This window comes from Fundulus heteroclitus, chromosome 22 (genome assembly GCF_011125445.2).
Source record: "Fundulus heteroclitus isolate FHET01 chromosome 22, MU-UCD_Fhet_4.1, whole genome shotgun sequence".
NCBI classification, from domain to species: domain Eukaryota; kingdom Metazoa; phylum Chordata; class Actinopteri; order Cyprinodontiformes; family Fundulidae; genus Fundulus; species Fundulus heteroclitus.
The window spans coordinates 33,139,533-33,152,820 of NC_046382.1; the positions used below are offsets into that span (position 1 = coordinate 33,139,533).

The window sequence follows — 13,288 nt, forward strand, 5'->3', positions numbered from 1 at the left end:
AATTTCTCCAGAAAGAGGGATCTTCAACTACTCTACTTTCACAGTGGAGCATCCGATGATGCAGTAATTTTGGCCATTTTAAATATAATAAAGCCAATGACATATTAACCTGCAGATAATATAAAAAACTGTATAAGCCAGTAACATAATAAGATCTAGCCAATAATTGTATAACACATGTAAGTCACACGACCACTGTTCTTTTCCTGAATCCTAGCACGTCTCGCTTAATTATCTAGTGACCAAATGCATGTCACTGTATTTAACTACATTCTTCTCCAAACAATAAGTTATTAAGAATCTTAGAAAATTCAAAGTATTATGACTAAAGGCCTAGCGCACAAAATCATTCTCAAATTAGGTTTTCCAACCACAAGTAAGGAGAAAGTGCTGCATAGTACGTATCCATGCCATCACAGGCCTCATACTACTAACAGCTCGGTGGAATATAATAGAATAAATGGAAAATGAGAAATGTGATCAATTTACAATGGTAAAGTAAAAATGGCTTTAATTACATTTCTTGATTGTAAGCAATAAAAACAACTGTGTCACCCATGATTTTGTTATAAAACATTATCTTCTTCCGCCTCGTTGAATAAATGTGCTGAAATCAAAGGTGGGATTATGCCACTGCAACACATGCTTAGCAGAGGAGCCAACAAATGTCTCCACTTCCGGTTAGGCTTAAATAGTATAAACAAAAGAGCACAACCTCTTCTGAAACCAGCATAACGCACACATGCATTTGTCCACAGAAATATATGCACAGATACGCATGTTGAAACCCTGAAGGGTGTTTGAGGGGGGGGGTCACAGAGAGAGGTGCCGGACGTCCCACCATCTGCTAAAATAAAGGATGACACCTTCAGGCAGAACCAGGGCACACAGCTGAGAGAGCAGGAGTCCAGCTGGTCAATGCATGAGCAGCAATCTGAGCTCAGCTAATTTCATCGTCAGAGGTCAGAAATCTGTGAGAATAACCAATGTTAGATGGCAAAGCCATATAAATCTTTTACTAACCTAACAAAATCTGCCAATCTGATATTGTGAAGTAACAGCGAGACGAGTTTACGAACCTTTGCTTCATTAGTTATGTTTACATGAACAAATGTAATTTGAATAAAGGGCCGATCGAAATAAAAATGTGTCATGCAAACACACCAATCAGAATATTGTGGTCGGATTAAGGTCAATCAGATCGAAATTGTAATCCAAATGAGACAGGTGGTTTATTCTGATTGACAATGCGATCGGCATCCATGTAAACGCTTGTAAGGATCAAATTATTCTGGATGTGGCAAACTGACCTGAGTGTGCATGTGCATCCCACGTCAACATCACGTATTCAGTCATGCTTCAACCATAATTAGAACCTGGTGCAAGTCCAGCCTGGAGTTGCAATACTGGAGTTGCTCAGCAAAGACGGAAATACTTCTGTAGTTTTAGAGGGAAATTTGATAACTTTGCACGTCACAGTGGGTCTATTCTAATAAAACCAAGTGCACATACACGCACATTATGATCGTATTAATTGATTGTGTGCCCATATAAACTGTATAACTTTCTGTTTCATAGCTGAATACATTTCAATCCGATCGTGAAATGTTGTGCATGTAAACATAGCTAATGAGACATAGATTGTGTCTAATACTTCTCCAAGCATCAACTTAATCAATCTTTGAAATTATCTTAATGTTTGAATCACGTTAAAAATAGTCCAGTTTTAGATGTCGAGAGCTATGTTTACATGGACAAAGTTCACAATTTGATTTATATTACATTTATATGCTCCTGGCTTTATTCAGAACAGAACAACTCCGACATGCGCAGTTATCAGATTTCCCTAAAAAACACAGAAGAAGAAGAACTTCCGTCTTTGCTGAGCAACAAAAAATAATAAACAGTTTGTCTTCTGAGCTCCCAGGCTGGACTTGCACCAGATTCTAATTATGGTTGAAAGGTTACTAAATAAACAATAACTTTGAACACATTTAATGTTTTCAATAGAAATGTTGGATCGTGAGCACAGACAGTATTGCTTCCTGACATATTTCCACCACTCAGCACGGAAATACGTCACGTTTATGTCTGGTGCACATGCACATGCCACATTCAGAATAACTTGGTCCTGACAAGCGTTTACATGCATGTCGGTCGGCATATTACAATTGGCTTGTTTACTACATGACGTATTTTTATTCTGATCAGCCCTTTATCCCAATTACTTTTGTCCATGGAAATGTAGCTACGGTTTCAGAGATAGGTTTCCATTTCAGACTGAATTAGAAGAACAGTTAGATTAGGTAAATCAATTCAAAGAACATGTCCGACTTCTTGAAATCAGAAAAATTAGTTACTACACCCAACTCAACTATTGGAGTTGTTTTATATTAATAAAAAATCCATTTTGAAACAGGCTACTGTCCCTTACTTTCTAGATCGAGATCATTCTAACAGCAGTCTACTGCAGAAAAGATACTGACTACCACTATCTTTAAAAAAAAAGCCAAGAGAACTATTCCTTTTATATGGACTCATTTACTTTCTTTCAGAGGTGAGAAGTGTTTTCTCTCTGCCTTTCTACTAGGAAAGTGTTAAAAAGGTAATACAGAATCAAAAACTGCCCAAAAGATGTTTTATTGGATTACAAGTTTCATTGGTGGACAAGAACCTATTAGGGCGCTGAGGTGTTAGTCTATAATGAAAGCAAAGGTTTGTGTTTCCGAAAAAGATAATATCATCACATCTTTATACTGATTTTTACTTCTACAATAACCCTGAGAATTAGCAGCCAAACACTTGATGATATTTGGCACTAAACTTTAAGAAAAACCAAGAAATGTGGGGAAAGTGGTGTCAGTGACGGATGAAGGAGGGAAGAGGGGAGGAAGAGGTGTGAAGGAAGGATTCCATCTCAGACCACCAATGTCAAAACATGGTGTATTGACCGCTAAGAGATAAACCTCGCCGTTTTACACACACACACTCATTGGCATCTAACAGATCGATGGGACAGCGGAGCCTGCTATGTGGAGGGCCCCTTAAGACTCTGACTAATAAACCCTATAGCTGACAGACTGCAGGGTGTCTCCACATGTGTGTGGAAGAGTGCGTTAGGCAACCGCATCGTTGACAGCTTTTAAGATAGCAGGTGTGTTTATTTAAGATTCACTGCTTTGGAGAAAAGACAGTTGTTCATGTGCATATCTCAAATTCTATGAATAATTTTAGCCGTCACGATAAACTTTGGCAAGACATAAACATACAGACGGTTCTAGGACAACCTAAAACCGTCTGTATGTTTTTCCCCAGCGTACATACACAGAGATATCTAATTCAAATTTTAAAAGTTCTGAAAAATTAAAGTGGTATAAATAAACAATAAAAATGGCAGAAAATTCTTTTTTAAACTTTTCTGTAAAATAAATGAAAACAACATTGCTGGTGAGAAGTAAATCACAAGAGATGTATGCAAGTCTTTAAAGAACTTGAAATCAGCCATTTTAATGTATAGATAATACTTTACAAGAGAAAAACAGTAAAATTTCTAACAACCTCCGGTCTCACTGTCCAAGCAAGTTCATCTAGAAATCAGACCGCAAGATGCTGAGAGAGGTTTCCAAAAACGCTAAAATGTCATTGCAAGCCCTACAGCCGGTTCTTTCATGCTCATATATAAAAGTGCAGGCCTGTGCAACCAGGACGAGACCGCACACCTTTATCTTCAATGGAAGATGAGCAAGGAAGAAACATTTGCTCTTTAAGGAGAAGGGCAAATTAAAGTTTGCCAGGGAGAACATAACAACAACCAGGACTATTGGAACCATGTTCTTCTTATACAGATGAGTCTAAAACTAAATTATATGAACACCAGAACAGAGGACGTGCTTTTGGCATAAACCAAATACTAACTGTGAAGCATGGGGGTGGAAGTGTCATGGTTTGGGGATGCTTTACAGCAACAAGCATCATAAATAATATAGTGTTTTACTGTACTTAAAGAGGACATATCATGCAAACTTAAATATATTTTGTTGTGTGCTTGGAGTCTCTAGGAGTGCATAAAACTCTAATGTAGTCTGTCCAGGAGCTGCGTAGATATCTTTATACTCTTTTCGGGACACCTTTTTCGACCCATTCAGTTTTCTCTGTTCTCTATTAGATTGTTTTTAACAATTACTTCACAATGTTTCTGTGGAGCTGCTGAACAAGGTCATGGACTTCAAGCTTACCAATTTTGCCAATCCAACTTATTTATTTCATGGAGCGATTTTGTAGTCCAAGCCGAAGGATGCAGAAGCTGCAAGGGAATACGTCAAAATGTTTGGTTGTCTATTACACGGTTCCCCAGCATACTCCAGAAATGGCCGAAAGGGGTGGAGTGGATCAGTCTGCGAACTGGAGGGGGGTGGTTTGTGAAGTGCTTCCTCTATACTTAAAGAGGTCGTACCAAAAGGAGTTGCTCTGAGACGCACCTCAGAACAGGGGTAAAAATAGGGAAACTGGGGATAGATTAACGAGGAATTTAGACCAAAACATTGCAGAACGATTTCAGTGTGGAAAGGAAGAACCGAAAAGCATGATATGTCCCCTTTAAAGGCAATTTCAGACAACCTGTATAAAGCTTCAAGTTAAAGCCAAACTGGACGCAGCAACAGGACATATCCAGGATCTTGATCTCTATATGTTGCTGCGGGGGGATTTAAAACAGCTGACGAAGCAATAAACTCCTCAATTCAGAGCTGAAGTGAGGAGTGGGGCAAACCTTCCTCACAATGATGGCACGGACAGATAGATGTTCTACAATAGGTTTATGTCAGCCATGGTGGGTAACAATAGCTATTAGGTGGTAGGATGTCTTAACCTGTTCCTCATTTGGAAGATGTTCTCATTTATATCTTTTGTTTAACAATGAAAGCAAGTTTTAACTGATATATTATTTAGTAACTTTTTCAGAGATAACTAAATAATTAGACAGCCATATCTAAACGTTTCTGAATAAATAACTGAAATAAATGGACTGTCCTAATTTTTCAATACCACTGGGAACTGCATTCATGGTACTGAAACTAAACATTTCACAGGAAGACACCTTGCTACTAAAATGTGTTGCATTTATAATGAATGTTTTTCTTACACACTTTTGGTGTGCTACTTTAGGAAGGTGTGTGTGAGGGGTCTATGGTTTGTGGCTTTTTTTCACCACAAACCATTCCAAAAAATACTATTTTCTTTCTCTTTTAAATCATTTAATGTTAAAAAATTTACCATCATACACTACATGCAGAATCCGGGGGAAAATTCAGCCAATATGGAGCTTAACTCAGTCATGATCTGGTACTCTGTGAATCTAACGGTAAACCCTGAACACAAGTGAGTAGCTTTATTAAACTGATGTGAGTGAAGCATTTGCATACAAATTCTCCTGAAGGTTGGCAAATCTAAATAAGCATTCCTGCAAGGAGGACGTGAATGATGCTGTCTGAATAGATAAGGTCCCTGCGTCCCCATAGTGTGTGTATTATGATTGCTGATGATTAGCTGTATTAGGAAAGACCAAGACGCTTTTGCTTGCAGAAGTCGGCTCGTTTGTGTGGGGGTTACTTACCATGAGCCCACCAAGACAAGTCATACCTCCTCCTAACTCACACACTGCACCCCTGGGAAACAGAGAAGAGGAAAAAGAGAGGCGAGTTGGGGCGAGATTCACTTCAGCGAGGCAAAAAAAAAACAAAAAAAAAACAGCGGTTTAGTACTAACGCACACGTGCTGTACAGTAGATCTGCGCAGATACAGAGAGACGCCCCGGCATACTGCCCTACGAGCACAGGCAGATACACAAACAGTAAACACAGCGGGGTGAGAAATATCAATTCAACCATCAACTTGAAAGCTGAATGCTGAACACTGAGAAGCACAAGCTCAATCAGCAGGATATCTGAGTAGCGACACACACACAGAGTCGTGCAGCTTGTATGCTCATTCAACCCCTCTCCTCATCCTCTTCCTCCTTTCATCTCCCCAGCCCCTCCATCTCCTGCCCCTGTCCTCTTTCATCCCCCTCCCCGCCTCCCTCCCTTTCCTGCTGACCTTCACTGCGCTGCTCTGATCAATAACCCTCTCTTCCTCGCCTCCCGCCTCTTGAATGTTAAAACAGGAAATCAAAGGGTGACGTTCCACCTTGAGTGGAAATCAAAAAGTGCCTGGGCGCTTTTTAGCCGTGTGCCACAGGGCAGCCCGATGCTCGGCAGACAACGCGACGGGAAAAAGAGCAGGAGGCGCAGAAAATGCTCCCGTGTCAGAGTGCTAAATGTTTACGTGAAATAAAAGCTGATTTCCCACGATATATAGAGAATATACAGAGCAAACATCTCCTGAGTAGGCCTGTGTCAGATTCTCACAGTGTGATAACCTTGTGTAAAAATATCATGGTTTTGTGGCATTTGCAGAAAAATGGAAAACATAATTTCATTGTTTTTGTTTTAAAAAAGGAAAGCGACAATTATTCCTACAGCTAAAAGCAATGCAATTAAATTTGCATCTCCCCTTCCACATAAAGTGGGATTCAAAGTGCTTTACAGGAAAACAGAGGAACGCATTAAAAACCGCAAACACACCGAAACATTAGTAAAAAGATTTACACATCATATCAAGAAGAAAAACTGAAGATTCTAATTTAAACAAATAAAAAGCTTAGACCTGCCTGAAATAAAGTGATGAGGTCATCTTTGACCTCTGTGGATTAAGCTTCAGTAAACGGTGATGTGTTTGGTCCTGATTTAAAGAAAACAACAATAGCCGGTTCTAGAGCTGAAGAGCACAGAAACTAAATGATGCCTATCCCAGTTTACTTCTGGTCCTGGAACCGCTGAAGACCTGAGGGCTCCACATCGCTTATAGCTGACCAGAAAACCTGAAATGTATTTAGGCCCAAAACTATTCACTGCTCTATAGACCAGGGTCTTCCCCGTGTGTCAAAATGAGGAATGTTGAGCACCTTCTAAAGTTATACTTTGGTACAGGTTTTACAAATAAAAGAACACAGAATATTTTTAGCATATCAGCATCAAATCCTCTCGTGATCACCGGGGAGTCCTGACCCCCACTTTGACAACTCTGCTACAGACTGTCAAAACGATAATACATTATATTCTTTAACAACCAGGGACTTAGGAGACTGATGGGATATATGACCAACTTTTCCTCGTCCTTGCATTATAATGACTGAACAGTTTATGGCTCTAATTTTGATAGAAAACTCTTTATTCTGGCAATGTTTTTTAAGATGGAAGAATAGGCAATTTATTAATAAATGTTATTTGGTAGTGGAAAATAAAGGTTAGGTCTATAATGAAACCAGATCTTATCTCCAAACTCGCATTGTTAGGACCAAAACATTGGCTTCAGGATATTTCTTCATTAAGCTGGGGGAAATTCTGTGAAATCCATTCATAGATGCTCTGGACTGCCTGATTCAGTGACTGCAGTGGATTTTGGACAAGCAGTGACTCGGAAATGCAAAGTGTTTGTTATCGGCGTAGTTATTGTGAGAGACATTGTAGGAATTGTCAATCTGAGCTATTGGGAGATGTTAAATAAAAGTGGCCTGACAACTGAACCTTGAGGAACCACATGGGTTTGTGTTTACCAAATGACACAAAGTAGTCCTGGTCTGTCACATAAAACCTGAACCACTTTACCACAGTACCAGACAATCCTGCCCACTCTTCCAATCTTTCAGGATGTTATGATCAACTGTTCAAACGCAGCACTGACATCTATGGATTGACACAACAGAATTATAAAAAAATGTTTAAATGTTGCAAACATACATAATTTATCACCAAGTTAGGTGAGATATCAGCTGATAAGCAGTTAAAGGGTTTACTTTTCTTAGACTGCAAGATTATTTGGTATTTCACAACTGCAAATACTTCCAAACAGCTAAATGTGTCTTTCTTACAAGCAAGGACAAAGTTTAGAATATTTTTTTTTTTGCTTTTTGTTTCTCACTGGCCTCCCCCACTGGCAACGGGTGGGGAATGGTTAATTCTTTATAACTCTGTGCTGCTAAGACCCAGTTAGAGCCTACGTCATCAGGAAGTTGTGCGCCTGTAGGACTAGCCTTAAGGCAGTGGATACCCATTATGTATCCAACATAGGAGGAAGAGGGACTAAATCAAACACCAAACAATTATTACCACTGCATCAATATGTCAGATTGTTGTGTTTATGGTTGCATGGTGCAATATTCTGGGGAAGGACTTAAGTTTTACCGCTTATCCAAGGGGTGATCGATCATTTGAGAGCTGCTGAAGCTGGCTTTGGCTTCCACTGAGCTAGCAGTTGGATTGGACCAAGGACACTATTAAAAAATTATTTCACATCAGCTAAGGTTATCAGTCTCCTCTTTGATTTCACTAGAAACCCTGGTTTTTGTAAACCACTGTTTGCAATGCATAAATACACAGTTTCGTGCAGTTAAATCTGGATACGTAGCATTAGCTCATGGCTAATGAATAAACGCCTTTGTGTATGCATTATTAACGGGGGAGACGTCGCTCGACTGGCAGAGTCCTGCTCACGTAGCTTCTGTGTTTGTGTACACTTAACAAAGCCAGAGACCTGAGGCAAAGATGGAAAAGTAGCTTTGGTCTCGCTTATTGTTTTTAAATTTATCGCCTCTTCCATTGCCATGATATGTAATATGCTTTAGTGCTGGCTTTGACATACTTCTCAGTAGAAAAGACGTTGGCACACAAAACCCAGAGTCAAAATCATGGTATGTCACTTCCTGGACATGTCTGTGTAAATATCAGGCCACTTCTCCAAGTCAGTAACTGTCCACGGATCTGAATGCTGGTTTCTATTTGTTAAAGTTAGTTTATTTTTACAGTAAGCTTCACGATCATTCACGAATAACGTACTCATTGTACCTTGATGACACCAGGCTAGCCGCCATTTCGCCGGTGCTGTGCTGTAAATGGGTCTATACAGCCAGAGAAACTGGTTACTTTTCCCTGCATCTCATTGAAACCACTTTAAACTGCTGAACCTGAAAACGTCAGCAGTTTTGAAACTGTGCATTTTTTTTTTAAACCTGAGCAAACCTTGGTTCCGACGCACACCTACTACACCTGTTAATAATTTGACTGACTGAGGATTTAGAAAAGAGACTTGGAGGGAAAAGGAAAAACTCACTTGAAAATGTGTCGTTTCTGCAGACAGTAATGTGCCATCACCTCCTCAGAGGGCCACACACCTGAAGCAAAGAGAGCAAAAAAGGAAATCAGCAAATCGAAATGCCAGACAGATGTCATGTCCCAGCGACACGAACGAAGCATCTCTGGTGTGGAAACAGACTTGGATCGCTGTGTCTCCACATCACAGCACATCACCATTGATATAACACCCAAATAAACACAATGGCAGTTCCGTCGAACATAAAGGGAGGCATTGTGTTTTCCAGTCTGTGTTCATTTGCTTCTGTTGTGGCTTCCACCTTGCCTGTGATCCAAGGCTTCTCTGTCTGCACGTCTGTCTCTCCGTCCGTCTATCCTAAATCCCTGCAACACACTCCCTCGTTGGCCATTGTGTATGCAAGTGTGTAGGAGCGAGCGTGTGTGAGACAGGGCGTCCGGTGTGTGATAATCACAGTGTGCAGGCCTGCCTGGCTTATCACCTACAGTCAGCCCTTCTCCTTCTGCCGTGCATGTAACACACACTAAGGCACGGGCGCGCACGCACACACACTCCCTCCGAACTATTTCCTCCCTGCTTTTTATTGCACACACAAACACAACCAGAGACAAATATGCACATCTTGGCAGCGAAAGAAGTAAACATTCATTTGAATAAAACTTCAGCTTCTGGCTTTGAACAAGAAGGTTCGCCTTGGCGCTGCCTGTGTGTAGAAGTGTGTGTGTGTGTGTGTGTGTGCGTCCGCGGCTCCGCGTGTGTTTGCGCGGCAAAGTTTCTGAAAAGGAGAAAGACTGGGAGGATATAGAATAAGTTGGAGAAACGACTAAGAGGAGCTGGTGGAGGAGAAAGAAAAGGTGGTAGTCGATATAATAAGCGGCTTACAGGCGGTCTCTCATCACCTCATGGGGCAGACATCCCTGCTCTCTCCTTCTCCCCTATTCACCATTTCTCTAACTCTCCCGCTACCCTCGCTCCGGTCCACCAAGATTAGCTCAAGCAAGCAGGATTTAATAATGCCTATTGATAAAATGTCCAAATATTCCTTTTCCCCATTAGAAAAAAAAAAAAACTCTTTCAAGTGTGGTGTGACAGCACACACACACACACACATACACACACACAGTAGTAGTAAAGTGGTAAATAGCATCAAGACATGAACCACGGTGACATTTTATATTTCATCTTCTCATTTGTACTCAGCCAGGAGCTTGTCACGCAGCGCGGAAAAACTCACAATGTCAAGTGTTGCACGAGCCAGTTTAGCAGCTGTATAGTTCACGGAGAGCAGAGCTAATCACAACTTTCGCTATACGCTGTAAATACACTGAAAATGTTCATTTTTCTGCAGCATTTTTTTCCCAGCGTAACTGTGTCTGTTTATATTTCGAGGATTTCCTACACCATCTGTGTCTCCAAGCCCACAATTGCAGATTATGAGTAACGCTTCTTAAGTCCTGCATTTCTATTAAGAGGTATTTGCCCCTAAAATATTTCTTCACCTTTTTGTCATACTTAAATGCTTCAGATCGTCAAAAACAGACGTCCTGAGTAGATACCAAACCAACCTGGCTCTATGTTAAATGATGAATTAACTGTGATTAGGCCCATTCTATATCCCAACCTGATTACTGTGAGACCTGAAGGTTAGAAACAAATACTCAAAGAGAACCTATCTGACAACGTGAAGTAGGCAGAAAGAGTTCACAAAGCAGTACATTGAGCCCAGAAAAACTGAAAAAGGTTCATGACCACATGGGAAACAATGTCACTGACAGTCTAGAAACAGTTGCAAAGCCATTTCTATGGCTTCGTGGTTCCAGAAAACCCTGGGAAAAACCATTATCCACCAATGGGACAACATCTGAAGCTCTGCAAACCTCACCTGCCTCAGTTGAGCTCAGTGTTCATGATTCATTAACAAAAAGAGACTGGGGGAAAAAGGACATCTATGGGAAAGTTCAAAGGTAGAAACCACTACTGATCAAAATTAACACAAAGGCCCATGTCTCCCATTTAGTATAAAAAAATATAAAACATCTTGCTGATCCACAAGATTTTAAGTAAAATATTCTTTAGACCGATGAGTTGAAAGTTTAAAGTTTACATCCTGTTTCATTTAGGAAAACTAACCCAGCATTTCAGAAATTAGCATTATACCTAGAGCGAAACGTGGTGGTAGTGGTTTGATGGTTATTGGGCTATTTTGCTTCTTCAGGACCTGGTTAAATCACTGCAACTGACAGCAAGAACTCTGATTTCTACCAGGACGTCCTGAAGGAAAATGACATCAATCAATCTGTGACCTTAAGCTCAAGCACACTTGGTTTATGTAGCAGGGCAATGATCCACTTCTGCATGACTTTTAAAAGAAAAAAGAAATCTGTATTTAGGAATTGGCATGGGACTTTGACTAGGCCATTACTGGTTGTATTAGGTTGAAAGATGCAAGCTCAAAAATGTCCAATGTGGCTGAATTAAAATCATTTCTGCAAAGAAAGGAGAACCCATATTCTCCCACAAATTAATTCTTTGTTATCATAAACGCTTAGTGACAGGTTGGCACAACAACCACCTATCAGGTTAAGCACGTGTTTACATTTTCATATAGGGCCAGCCAGGATTGGATTGTGTTTTTTCTTTTGCTGGTGAAGATTCTCAGTCATCCAGGTCATGGTCATTCCAAAAAAAGTAAAAAAAACAACAAAGCCATTACAAGCCCAACAAAGGCCTTGTGATGGCTTAGACCAGTTTCTGTTGAATTTGCATGTTATCTAAGCCATTACAAGGCCTTTGTTGGGCAGTAGTATAAAGCTTGATACTCCACATTACTCCAGACTTTTTGAATTGAGAAAGCTTCCTGGATAGGAAGCGAAACGTCTTCAAACTTCGGAAAACAAGTCCAGTTACTTTGTTGTTTTTTACTTTGTTTTTTTTCTTTTCCCTCAAGAAATGAGATCGCCACTTGAAACCTGATTTTGTATTTAATCAAGATATCTCTGTCTGATATTAAAACCTGATTATCTGAAACCTTTCCGGTGCGATAGAAAAAAAAGCAAAAATAGAACAAATCTGTAAGCGGGGAAATATTTTTTCACTCAACAGTCCCACACCCTCAAACTGAGTTGCAATTACACACATGAAGACAAACATCCTCTTCTCTTTGTAATCAGGTAGAAACTATGTGCTCAGCATGCAGGGGCGCTGCAGCAGTAAGGAATACAACCCGTGTACGGAGGCCTCAGTCCTCGACACGGCCGTCCCGGCCTGTGGGCCTCTGTAGCACGTCTTCCCCTCTCTCTCACAACCCCATTTCCTGTCAGCCTACTGTAAAATAAAGGCCACATATGCGACAAAATGGGAAAACATAGAAAATGTGTGCTTCCATGAATGGTTCCAAAAATATTTCAGCACCCCTTAATTTTTTTTATCATCTCCAAGTCCTGGTTCTGGGTGATTTGTGTTTGGAAAAGACCCCACAAAGCACAAAAAGGAAGGAGATATTGTATGTTCAAATGGGTTGTAATATGAATGCATAAACCAATTCAATACATGCTAGGATCCATCTTAAGACTTGTGGTTCAGACAGTTTTTTCATTAGACCAAAGACTTCAGGTTTCTATCCAGTCCAGGGCGTACCCCACTGAAGTCCTGCTTGTTATCACGCTGAGCTTTTTAACACTGATGGATTCGTTGCCAATGATGTCTTAGCATGGGTCTTCCAGAGGTTTCCACCTGACTGCTGAAAAAGTATTTGAAAACTTTATTACGATTTCGGCATTTTAAATAGCATGAAAGATTGTTGCTCTGAAACTGTATAAACTAGTCTGAAATGCCTGCAGTTAGAGTTTTACACAAATCAACAGAGTCAAGGTGTAAAAATAAAAATATTCAAAAGCAAAATAATGTCTTTAATGGATGCAGTTATCTTTGGGGATTATTTAAAAAGCAATATTTTTTTTTATTTGCACAATAGTCAACCAGTGAAACTTACACATCTTAGCAAGGGCTGTAAGAGAAAAGGTTGACCCTGCTGTCTCTTAGAACAGATTTGTGGTTTATGCCTCAATCACAAACCAAATATTTT

The 13,288-nt window shown here is 40.1% G+C and overlaps 1 protein-coding gene across 1 annotated transcript in view; it reads right to left on the reverse strand.

Annotated features, from left to right (window-relative positions):
- The window catches only part of LOC105927942 (calmodulin-lysine N-methyltransferase), a 75,478-nt gene that overhangs the window by 41,048 nt on the left and 21,142 nt on the right, over positions 1-13,288 (reverse strand). The window contains exons 4-5 of the mRNA XM_036126074.1: positions 9,205-9,265; positions 5,612-5,663 (exon numbers count right to left, since the gene is read on the reverse strand). Coding sequence (XP_035981967.1) covers positions 5,612-5,663; positions 9,205-9,265 — 113 coding nt within the window. The remainder of the gene's footprint in view (positions 1-5,611; positions 5,664-9,204; positions 9,266-13,288) is intronic.